This window comes from Amaranthus tricolor, chromosome 9 (genome assembly GCF_026212465.1).
Source record: "Amaranthus tricolor cultivar Red isolate AtriRed21 chromosome 9, ASM2621246v1, whole genome shotgun sequence".
In the NCBI taxonomy this organism is placed as follows: domain Eukaryota; kingdom Viridiplantae; phylum Streptophyta; class Magnoliopsida; order Caryophyllales; family Amaranthaceae; genus Amaranthus; species Amaranthus tricolor.
The window spans coordinates 18,050,117-18,062,859 of record NC_080055.1 but is presented as its reverse complement, the minus strand read 5'-3'; the positions used below and the strand labels follow the sequence as shown (position 1 = coordinate 18,062,859).

General features: G+C 38.3%; 1 protein-coding gene across 1 annotated transcript; it reads right to left on the bottom strand.

Moving 5' to 3' along the window:
- Positions 1 to 206: 206 nt before the first annotated feature.
- LOC130823329 (uncharacterized) lies at positions 207 to 1,496 on the bottom strand. Its single transcript, XM_057687947.1, has 2 exons — positions 1,179 to 1,496; positions 207 to 1,022 (listed from the first exon to the last, which is right to left on the bottom strand). Exons 1-2 carry the CDS (start codon positions 1,494 to 1,496, stop codon positions 207 to 209), a joined length of 1,134 nt encoding a protein of 377 aa, XP_057543930.1.
- Between the last annotated feature and the right edge of the window lie 11,247 nt (positions 1,497 to 12,743).

Genomic DNA, 12,743 nt, shown 5'->3' with positions numbered 1-12,743 from the left:
AGTTGATGAGGAAAGATTGTTGCTTTGATCTTGTTAATAAGTGGAAGCCCCATGATGGCGTTGTAGGGGAATACGAGATCCACCACCGTGAATCGTATGGGCATAGTTCTGCTTCCGCTTCTTTCCCCTACTCGCACAGGGAGTATGATTGTTCCCATTGGAATGACCTGGTTTCCTCCAAACCCAATCAAAGGTTTATCAAGGGGTTACAGGTGCTTTTCTTCGAATTTCATTTTTCTTAGGCATTCCATCGTTATAAGATCGGCTGTGCTTCCGGTATCCACCAATACTCGCCTCACCATCATTTGCCCAATCATGATGGTAAGCACTAAAGGATCAGTGTGTGGTTGTTGCAACGGTTGGGAAGTAGTGGCATCAAATCTCATGATCGGCCCACTTGAGGTGGTTTTTGGGGGTCCTTTGAACAGAGTATGGACGCTGCCTTTCGCAGCGCGGATTGTGGGATATTCCTCGGTGTAGCCGCTGAAAATCATATTGATGGTTCCTTGTGTGTTGGAACTTTCACGCCTAGCCTCGTTTCTTTTCTGGTTCCAAGGCCTTCTTTCCGCGTCGCCTCTCGTGCCATAGTCCTTTCGATTGATGAACCTTGATAGCTCCCCCTCGTCGGCTAGTTGATGTAGGATACGTTTGAGTTCGCGGCATTGGGACAAAGTGTGGTCGTGCTCTTTGTGGTAATCACACCACAGATTGTAGTTGCGTCGATCGGAGGGAGTGGTAATAGGAGGTGGAGTTGGCAACTCATCCCGAACAGCGAAGAAAATGTCCTTCCTGTTCCAATTGAACCTCGGGTCATTACCTCCATCAAGCAAATTCCGCGTCCTGGACTCCCCTTCAACGGCATATACGTGCCGGGATCGTGGAGGTCCCATGTCTGATGGAGGCTCTGGACGATGCGACATGTAATTTTTATCCCTCCTAGATGGATGTTCCTCTACGCTCCTTGAGGAGCGATTGGATATTGGATCCTTCTTTTCTGATTTACGCCTCTTTGGGTCATGTGCCTGACATATCTCGGAGGCCGTGACATAGCTTTGACATTGCTTCATGGCCTCCGCGTATGTCTTCACTTGACTCTCGACCAACTGGAACTTGAGCCTTTGAGCCTTCATTCCGTTGATTAGGGCGTTTAAGGCGACTGATTCTTCCAAATCCGTTACCTCCAGCACTGCCTCATGGAATTTCCTCAGATACGATGATATGGATTCCCCTTCCAGTTGCGTTATGCTAAGCAAATGGAAGTTTGATTTCTCCTGCCTTCTGGATGCCACAAAGTGACCCAGGAATTTGCTCTCTAATTGGGGAAAGGTGTGGATACTTCTCCCTGGAAGAGAGGTGTACCACGTCAAGGCTACTCCTGTGAGAGTAGTTGGGAAGAATTTGCACCACAATGCCGGGTTGGTGGTGTACAGCAACATCAAGTTTTTGTATGCCATCAAGTGTTCCTCGGGGCAGGATGTTCCATCGAAGGCCGCCATATTTGGGATCTTTATTTTCCCGGGGTTGGGAGTATTCAGTATCTCCGGAGCCAACGGAGAGATTATTGGCATAAGATCTTCGGGGAGGCTACTCTTGCCGGTCTCATTCCGCGGCATTATGACGGGGCTGGTGGGATGGCTAGATCCCGTGAGTTGCGCTTTCTTCCTTTCTTCCCTCCTCTTGTCCACCAATGATTGAACACTTTCGAACGCCCTCTGCTTCTTGTTTTCCAGGTAAGTACGGGCATCTCGAGAGGCGGTTTTGGATTCCCCGTTTTGGGATTCGCTTCTGTTGAGGCTTGTATGTGTCCTCGATCTTTCCCTCCTCTTCTTATTGCGTCTACTGGAATGTGACATCCTTGAGTTCCCCTCCTGAGATTCATGGGATTTTGATAGCTCCTAGTGGGGTTCGATTCTCTCTCGCAGATTTTTTATCTGCTCCGCCATTTCTTCCAATACTTGCTGTTGAGGGGGGTTATTGTTATTATTCATGACAGTGCGGAGTTGTTCGGAAAAAGCGGCAGTGAGGTTTCGTGCTAGCATGTCCAGATCACGACGAGTCACGGCTTGGTTATTAGCGTGACCTGCGGAAGTGTCTGTATTTGTGCTATGCACGGTTGCGGTTTGTGTTGGATTTCTTTTGGGAGCCATGACTTTTTGTAACACTCCCCACAGACGGCGCCAAACTGTTTCGGTAATGAAACGAGGAAGTGCGAGACACTTGGAATACCGCAGATTGAGGCGTTATCGGAAGTAGCAACTCGTGGGAGGAAGCGACCTGAATTCCTGCAACACAACACGTTAGCCTTGTCCGGGGGGTGATCTCCCGGAAAACCCCTCCGACGCTCAAGTCAGAACGTAGATCGGAAATTAATGAATGACAGATTGTAGAATGAATGCAAGAAGGAAGGTCGGGATTGGGATTGCTAGTGCTAGTGCTAGTGTTTGGGAAGGCTAAGGAAGTAATGTAAGCAAGGATACTAGGAAAGCTATTTCAGATGATCCTCCCTCCTTGATGGTAGCCCCTATTTATAATGGTGAGGAAGGGAAATTGCAGAAGAAGTGAACTATCATGGGAGTAGTGGGAGTAATGGGAGGTGGACTGATCATGGGAAGAGTGGGCAGTTATTCATCTTGAAACAAGGAGAGCCATGCATTGTGGAAGAGTGGGGAGTTAGGGTTTTTTAGAGGTAACTGGCCCATGGGCCATTCAAGGAAGATGGGACTTCCAAAAAAAGCCCATTGACCGAAAGTCAAGGTCAACGGAAAAAGTCAAAGGGTATTTCGGTAATATGATGCTAATTATTAAATAAATAAATTAATTAAAAAACAGTACCATGACAGTTATAAATTTCATTTAGTCAAATCTAACTCAGTAAAACTTTGTCTATTGGCTAATTTACTCCCTTGATCACCTAAGTTTGTTTTAGCATTTTGCATGTATAGCGTATCCCTTTTTACCCTCTTCTTGAGGGGAGTATCAATATAGTAGTCTGTTCACTACCTTTCTTCCTTCCTAAAACCCAACTTACGAAGAATATTGAGTTATTGACTATGATTATGACTGCATCCCATATTTGATGTGGTAAGACACGAACAGTAAAATAATGGTGTATACGGTGTTTCATTAAGATTTGAACAGTAAAATAATGGTGTATTATTTTCAGTTACTTTAGATTTCTATGCACCACTTTGTTAAATTGATGACGTAATTATTATGTCTTGTGACGTTACCGTTTGAGCGTCCATCTCATAAAAAAATCTACGTCTCATCTTTTAAGAAGGCATGTGGCAAATATAATTATTTTAATATATGGTAGTTGATTACACGACAATATTTATATAATTTAAATTTAATTATTCTTTAAATTAGAGCTATTTTAAATATAATATAGAGTTTAATTTATCATAGTAATTCTATATAACTAACCTAAAATTTGATATATTTAATTGAATGAAAAAGTGATGTATTAATAAAAAATCTTTTAAAAATCAGCATTTAAATTTTGCTTTAAAAAGTCATGTATTCGATAATTTAATCGCAAATATATATATATATATATATATATATATATATATATATATATATATATATATATATATATATATATATATATATATATATATACTTGCATTATTTTTTAAAGTTAAATTTTTATATATTTCATATTCATAAAATCGTGCATTGTACGAGTTTCTATACTAGTATAGTTATAAAAGAGGAAGATATATGCTAATGAAGCTTGATTGATCATTTTAAATGTATTAAGCTCTGATTATTAAATTCTATAGTAGTAATTAGATGCTAATGATTGATTCTATTCAGAAATTAGCAGCTCGATTAAAATACAAAAATTAGATATTAATTGTAAGTAACTATTATTTTAAGCACCTGGTTATTTCGGAGCTGCTACATTTAACCTTCATTGAAATTGTTTTCTGATACTAATACCATTTATAGCTCAAGTTTCGGCATCTATTAGAGTTAGTGTATGAATGTTTCCTTGGAGGTCCTTCAATGCTATTTTCAATATGGGCTAATTACTAGCATATAAAACGTCTCTCTGGATAAATATTTACTTTCTTTTGGCAAAATAAATTTCCCAAAATTTTTTTCCTACTCCAATTATCGTAATATATAAGAGAAATTATTAGAATTGATTTTCGGTTTAATTGTGGTTCCTTTCTATTGCTTCATTGATTGATTAATATACTTTACAAGAAAATATTCTAGATTACAATCAAGATATTATGATAACAATCAAGGCCTAAATATATGGTAAATCTCTTAGAAATAGGAAACTAAATAATATTCTCTAATATCCTCAAAATTTCCTTAACACCCCCCCCCCCCCCCCCCCCCCCCCCCCCCCCCCCCCCGCCCCCCCCCAAGGTGGAGCATCCGGAGAAAAGATGCCCAACTTGGATAATAAATCATCAAACCGTGACTTTCCAAGTGCTTTTGTGAAGACATCAGCAAGCTGTGTATGTCTGGGAACATAAGAAGGATCAATCAAACCTGTAGATACTGCATCACGAACAAAGTGACAATCGACTTCAATATGTTTCGTCCTTTCGTAAAAAACTGGATTTCGAGCAATATGTAAAGCAGACTGACTGTCACAGAACAATTTTATGGCCTTTGGGTGCTGGACACCCAAACTGAGCAATAGACCTTTCAACGATTTTAATTCACAAGTTATAGCAGCAATGGATCGATATTCGGCTTCCGCAGAACTACGGGAGACAATATTTTGCTTCTTAGTCTTCCATGAAATAGGTGAATGACCAAGGAAAACCAACCAACCTGTTAAAGATCGGCGAGTAAGAGGACAGGCTGCCCAATCAGAGTCACACCAGCCCTGCAAATCAAGATCACTATCCGATCTCAATAAAATTCCTTGGCCTGGAGTACCCTTCAAGTAGCGTACCACACGTAAGGCCGCCTCCTAATGTTCAGCGCGAGGTTGATGCATAAATTGAGACCAGATATGTACGGAATAAGCAAGGTCTGGTCTAGTAACTGCCAAATAGATCAATCTACCAACAAGCCGTCTATAAGATTCAGGATTAGACAGAAAATCACCTGTAGCTAAACCAAGTTTATGGTTTTGTTCAATCGGGGTCCCGATAGGCTTAGAGCCTAATAAACCAGTCTCAGACAAAATATCCAGAGTATACTTTCTTTGACAAAGAAAGATACCCGTAGCACTGCGAGCTACTTCAATACCCAAAAAATATTTCAGACTCCCAAGATCCTTTATATGAAAACAGTCAGACAGATAAGCTTTAAAGACTTGCAGGGCTGCAGAATCATTCCCAGATAAAATCAGATCATCAACATAAACAAGAACATTTATTTGAATGGAACCACGGGAGTAAGTAAATAGGGAATAATCTTTCAATGCAGATACTAACTTTGCAAACCAACACCGAGGAGCCTGTTTTAAACCATATAAAGACTTCCGTAGACGACATACCTGGTTAGGGGATGATGAGGTAAAACCGGGTGGAAGCTTCATGTATACTTCCTCATCAAGATCACCATGAAGGAAGGCATTATGAACGTCCATCTGATGCAACTCCCAGTTTTTAGATGCAGCAATAGCAAGAAAGGCCCGAACAGTTACCATTTTAGCGACTGGAGCAAAAGTTTCATTGTAGTCAATCCCTTCGGTTTGATGATTACCGAAAACAACAAGGCGAGATTTAAAACGTTCAATACTCCCATCGGATTTATATTTGATACGATACACCCATTGACTACCAAGAGCCTTCTTACCCGGAGTGAGATCCTCCATAGTCCACGTGTCATTCTTCTCTAAAGCATGTATTTCATCCTGCATTGAGCGTCTCCATCCTTCATCTTTCATGGCCTCCTTAAACGATCGTGGTTCGTTGCCTGAAATTATAGCTGCAAGAAAATTTCGATAACGCAAAGAATAACTGTTACAATTTACATAATGTGCTATAGGATAGGGAGTACCTGAAGGATGCCCATTAGACGGGACAGGTGAAGGAGATGGACTTTTCTGTACAATAGTATGGGTAACATAATCCTTATGTCGAACATTAGGAAACTTGTGTCTAAGACCGCGGCCCAAGGTCATTTCGTGGGACTGAGCTGTTTCTAAAGAGGCGGATTGATCTGTGGACTGATCTGGGACAGTGGGCCCAAGTTCATTTCGTTTGGGCTGATCTGGTGCAGTGGGCTGATCTGTGGGCTGAGGCTGCTGAAGAATTGGGCTGAGCCGTGTTTTGGGCTGATCTGTGGGCTGCATGGTAGATGGGCTTAGGTCTGATTGTGGAATTGAATGTTGTTGAGGTTGGATTTGTGAGTTGGGCGTGAGAGGGAGATTATTTGTGGAGTTGGGCTGTGAAAGAAGAGGGGTAGAAGAGGGTATACAATCAGAAGTGCAATCAGCAAAATCAGAATCCACATAATTATGGATTGGAACAATTTGTTCTGGAATGATATTTGTAGTGTCCGGATCAAGAAAGGGGAAGACATCCTCAAAAAATTTCCCATCTCGAGAGACAAAAAATTGCTTAGAATCCAGATCAAATAATTTCCACCCTTTTGACCAAATGGATAACCCATGAAAACACACTTTCGACTTCGACTAGCAAACTTATCCCCCTTTGTCTTTAGGTTGTGGGCAAAACAAAGACACCCAAAAGTACGAATTGTATCGTAAGAAGGTGATTTATTAAAAAGAATTTCAAAGGGTGATTTATTTTGGAGTAAAGGTGTAGGTGTTCGAGTAATGAGATGTGCAGCAGTTAAAAACACTCTCCCCCCAAAAATAAATAGGTAAGTTTGCTTGAAACGGTAAAGCCCGTGCAACATTTAAAATATGTTTATGTTTTCGTTCAACCCGACCATTCTGTTGTGGTGTCCCAACACAAGAAGTTTGGAATAAAATCCCATTATCATTAAAGTAATCCAGTAAACAATTAAATTCTGTTCCATTGTCACTTTGAACCACTTTAATGTTTTGAGAAAATTGTCTATTAATCATGGCCACAAAAGACATAAACATACTAAATACTTCTCTTTTATCAATCATCAAATAAAGCCAAGTGGCTCTCGAGAAGTCATCAACAATAGTCAAAAAATATCTTGCATCACATGAAGATGGGTGTCAATATGGACCCCATAAATCACAATGAACTTTTTCGAATATTCTAGAGGCTTTATTGTTACTCAAAATAAATTTATCCCTAGAGTGTTTTGCACGGAAACAAACATCACAAACTTTGTTTAAACTACCCTTACTACTAGAGACAGGGGGAAGAAGCTTCACTACGTTTTCAGAGGGGTGACACATCCTTTTGTGCCATAAATCCAAAGTAGAGGATACCGCATTCACCAAGATTTGTTGAGCCTGATTAGTTCCCTCAAAGTACAAAAGTCCATTCCTCCTAATGCTCGTCCCAATCGGCTCCCTCAATTGGTCCTGTATAACACAATTAGTAGGAGTAAATTGTACAGTACATTTTAAATCATCAATAATTTGCGAGACCGAAATTAAATTGCAACATAATTTCGGAACAAAAAGCACATGTTTAAGAATTATATTTGCAGATAAACAGACGGAACCTTCCTTTGTTGCGACCACAGATTTTCCATTAGGAAGACCCACCGAGCAAATGACATTATGAACATCAAACAACCATGAATCGGTACAAGTGACATGTCGGGAAGCTCCCGTATCAATAATCCACAAATTGCAATCAAACTCACCCGTTAATCTATCGTCAGATATTTTAGTATTACCAATGAAGGAAGCAAGAATCTTCCACTGTTCTGGTGAGAAAACCTGCCCAACCTTGTTCGTTAGTTGAAGGAAGAGAAGAGGTCACGTTGTTGCTGCTGCTGAGAGCGTGAGCCACGGCGGAGCCACCGCGACCCTTTCCGGCGGTCTGAGGCGGTTTACCGCGACCAGTAGTGCCTGAATTTCTGGGCTGCGGCTTTGAAGATCTCGGTGGCCACCATTCTGGGTAACCATTCAATTCAAAACACCCGGATCGTTCGTGACCCGTCTTCCTACAATGTGAGCAAAATAGCGTTGATTTGTCCTGTCTGTCTCGTGGATCTGAAGATGCACCGGCTGTACCTGCTGCCCACGTCCGCTGCTCGGATTTGCCCCTCCCTGGTGGCGCACGGACGGCGAAACCAACAGCACCAGGAGGCTTGTCCTCCGGTAGAGACCTCGTCAATCGAACCCGTTCATCTTGAACGAGTAATTGATACGCACGATCAAGAGAGGGAAAAGGATCTTGAGACAATATGTTTGCACGAATTTGTGAGAAATTGTCGGGATATAAACCCATTAAAAATTGATGGAGTCTTGTATTGTCTCTTCGTTTCGCATGCTCCTCGCCCGCCGTACAAGAAACGCAGCAAGAACAGGTAATTAGGGGTTCATAATTATTCAATTCTTCCCACAAAGCTGTTAATTTCCCAAAGTATTGTGCAATTGACATGGTTTTCGTTTGCTCACAACGAGCAATCGGTGATTTAAACTGCTGAATTCAAGGTCCATTAACAATGGAAAAACAGTATTTAAGAGTATCCCAAATCTTTTTGGCATCTTTGTATCTAGAAAGTGTGGTCTTGATTTCGGGATCAATGGTGTTCATGAGCCACGAAATAAGCATTGCATGAAGAGTATCCCAATCATCTTGTGTACAAGGAGATGAGGGAGAAGTAATTTGGCCATTCAAGAAGACAAATTTCCGTCTTGCTTGTAAAGCCATTTGAACATCGTTAGCCCATTCATCATAATTGTCTCCACGGAGTCGAGTCGGAGTGATGAAATTGTAACACCTCGGCCCCTCGGACCGCTGGTGGTACTCATGGAGACTGTAGACTGGCCCCACAAACCAACACAAATCTTTCTAACACGCTTTGGCCTCACTCGTGCGCACTTGGGAACACTTTCCAGGAGGTCACCCATCCTAAGATTGCTTCCCACTAAGCACGCTTAACTGTGGAGTTCTTAACAAATAGGCTCCTTAGAAAAGAAGATGCACCTTGTTGATATGAGTAGTCTATCAACCCTTTTTCAAGCTAAATATGGGGTATTACAATCACCCCCACTTAAGAATACAACGTCTTCGTTGGACCGTAACTTCGGGATCTTTTCCCCGCTAGGTGCACTGAACACTATCAGCAACGGTCGCAGGGTTGCTCTGATACCATTTGTAACACCCCGGCCCCTCGGACCGCTGGTGGTACTCATGGAGACTGTAGACTAGCCCCACAAACCAACACAAGTCTTTCCAGCGCGCTTTGGCCTCACTCGTGCGCACTTGGAAACACTTCCCAGGAGGTCACCCATCTTGAGATTGCTCCCCACTAAGCACGCTTAACTTTGGAGTTCTTAGCAAATGAGCTCCCTAGAAAAGAAGATGCACCTTGTTGATATGAGTAGTCTATCAATCCTTTTTCAAGCTAAATCTGGAGTATTACAGAAATCACCAGGCCGATCATGAGGCCCAAGATAATACGGAGAAAAAGAGTCAATTTTTGGTGGAGTCGGTGGTGGTGGTGGCTGATCTCCAGCCATGGTAGGTCGTGTTTTTTTTTTTTTTTTTTATTTTTAAATGTGAATCGTAAAATCCTAAGCGACTGATACCATATTAGAATTGATTTTCGGTTTAATTGTGTTGCCTTTCCATTGCTTCATTGATTGATTAATATAGGTTACAAGAAAATATTCTAGATTACAATCAAGATATTATGATAATAATCAAGGCCTAAATATATGGTAAATCTCTTAGGAATAGGAAACTAAATAATATTCTCTAATATCCTCAAAATTTTCTTAACAGAAATTGACCCTATTATAATTTCTTCCTCTTTCATCGTATCCAAGCGACTCCATAATGTGATCAATATTCAATATCACCATCTACACATGGTGAATTGACTCTAGCACTATCAATAATATATATAAGTAAACGTCCACTAATTAAAAAAAAAAAATTAATGACTCTTGTTGAGATCGAATGGGCATGTAGGTGTAAGACAGTAAAGGACATGGATTTTGTAGTAGTGGAGTATTATATGTGGCTTTTGGGTTAAATTAAGGATCTCCTTAATCAAATAAGGATCAATTATGGTAAGTGGTCTGGCCCTGCTTCGATATGTATTGCTCAACTATATTACTGCATTCATATTCTAAATAATCTACCAAAACGTGACAAGGGTTTAACTACTAATAAATTAATGGACTACATGTAGATTTCCATTCTCCCTGGCTCTCAAAATATTTATTCCTACTTATTGCATCCATATATATATATCTGGGTCCTTACAATTGTATATTTATTTACTTGCATGAAGTCGGTGACAGACTTGAAAAAAAAAAAAAAATTTTATTAAGGCCGTCTCATTGTGAGAGGGCTTAATATTACCTGGTCCAATTTTGAATTTCTTAAATTTTAATGAAAAAAACTGTTTTTATTTTAGTTAACTCTTATGTAAGTTTAACTTTGGATTGCTTTTATGAGCCCGTCTCACAGTAAGTCGGTCTTATACAAGACTTGCTGAAAATAAAATTAGTAAAAGCACACGTTATTATTCCGTCTTATTCAAATCAAATATTCTATTTGTTTTTTGGTACTATACACCAATCGCTTCTAATTTCTATTTTATTTTGAATTTGTAAGTTAAAATATAGTCAAGTGTCCAAAAAAAAAGATTATGTTTGATTTGTCTTAGTATATGTTTTATTAATATTAACTTTTTGTAATTTGAACCAAACAGTAGAAATATTTATAATTAAAATAGTGGATCAGTAAGTATATCAAATCAATTGTAACATTTGATTATACACAAGACATTCAAATACAGAAAAACGCACACACACCAGATATCTAAAACAGGAGTTCTCATTTCATTACTATGTATGTTCCATTCACTTTTCTATCCTTAGACTCTTCATTAAAGAGCGTTATAAAACATTTAATATATTATGAGATAAGAACAACTACATCCGTTTTTTAATAATAGTTAAACTTAAAATTCTTATGTGAGAATTTTTTGAGTGAAATTTAGTTATTAATAAAAAAAATTAGATGTAGTATTAATTAGAACTTTTGGTTAAATATGAATTTAAAATTTTTTATAAAAAGTTGTCTGAAACTACATACAAAAATAGTGTTTTTATTAAAACTACCAAGAAAATTTTTATTTTATTTTTATCAAACTAGAAAAACTTATTTCTTTGTTAAAGTTAAGACTAATAGTTGACGATAGACTTTAAAATTTTCGTTAAGTGTAACATGTACAAGTCACGTATAATTTACTTAAAAAATAACTAGTAGTACTATATCTTATAGAAATAACTTTTTCTATGTAGTTTTCGACAAAAGAATTTCTAGGACGTTTTTGACAAAAAAAAAGTTTCCTTGTGCAAAAGACAAGGAAAAAGACCAGAACATAATGCATCTATAAAGCAGAACCCATCAGTCTTTGTATTATCTTAATATTGTTTGAAATTCTAATATAATAACTCTTGGTATAGTCAAAAGAGAATCAAAATTATAAGAAAAGAAAATAGAAGTTTCTGAATATCTAAGTCGCCCAAAGATTTCAAAAATCAATTCAACAATAAAGATACAGTTCATACAATCCTTTGCTATTATTCAACTCTAAGTTAGATCCTTAGTACATTAAACATATTACATAATTTGAACTACGTTGACCTCCTACTTAGTTGAATTTGTGGTATAATATAACAAAGGAAAAATTATCAAAAACTATCTTAAAAAAATAGGTTTTAACTTAAAAACTACATAGCATTTTTTTTTGTTATAACCTATCTAGCAAAGTTATTTCTTTGTTAAAGCCTAACAATAAATTTTTAGGTAAATTGCATGTTTATACATCCTGCACATAACTGAAATTCAATATTTATCTTTAATTTGTAGTCTTTAACAATGAAATATTTTAGGTAGTTTTTAACAAAAATTTAATTTTATAGTTTTTCCTAAATTTCATTATCCAATTTTCTTGCAATTTTGTTACGATTTTGGTAATTCTTTAAATTTGATACAAAGTCGAGATGCATATGCTCCCCTAAATAACCACATGCATCCACCACAGGAAATATCTACTTTAAGTGATTTCATGTTATCCATAATGTATTTGTCTCTAGCCACCGCTAGGGCTGCACACGGTCCGGTCTGGTCTGGTTTGACAGAAAAATCAGACCAGACCAGAAATTCCGGTCTGAAAATTTTTCAGACCAGACCAGACCGGACCAGACCAGACCGTTCTAGAACGGTCTGGTCTGGTCTGGTCTACGGTTTTTTTTTTTTTGAAATTTTTTTGATTGAGTGAGAATCTAAGATAAACGATAATTTGTAAACAAAATACATCATCATCAAATACCAACATTGCAAACTACAGATATACCTCTATTGCAAACTACATATTAACATTCAACATATCAAACGCTTTAGTCTACAATTGATCATCGACATTGCAAACTACAATTGATCATCAACAATCTATTTAGTCTACAAACGAGTAATACCAACATATTAACATTCAACATACCAAACGAGTAATACCAACAAGTTTAACATTCAACATATTATACGCTTTAAGAATCTAACTAACTCAAATTTTTCTAACTCACTTCCATTTCAATCTCAATTTACAGATATACCTCTATAGGAAGTATATATGATACAGTTCCAAATAAGTTTCTGTGTATTAGTGATTCCTTC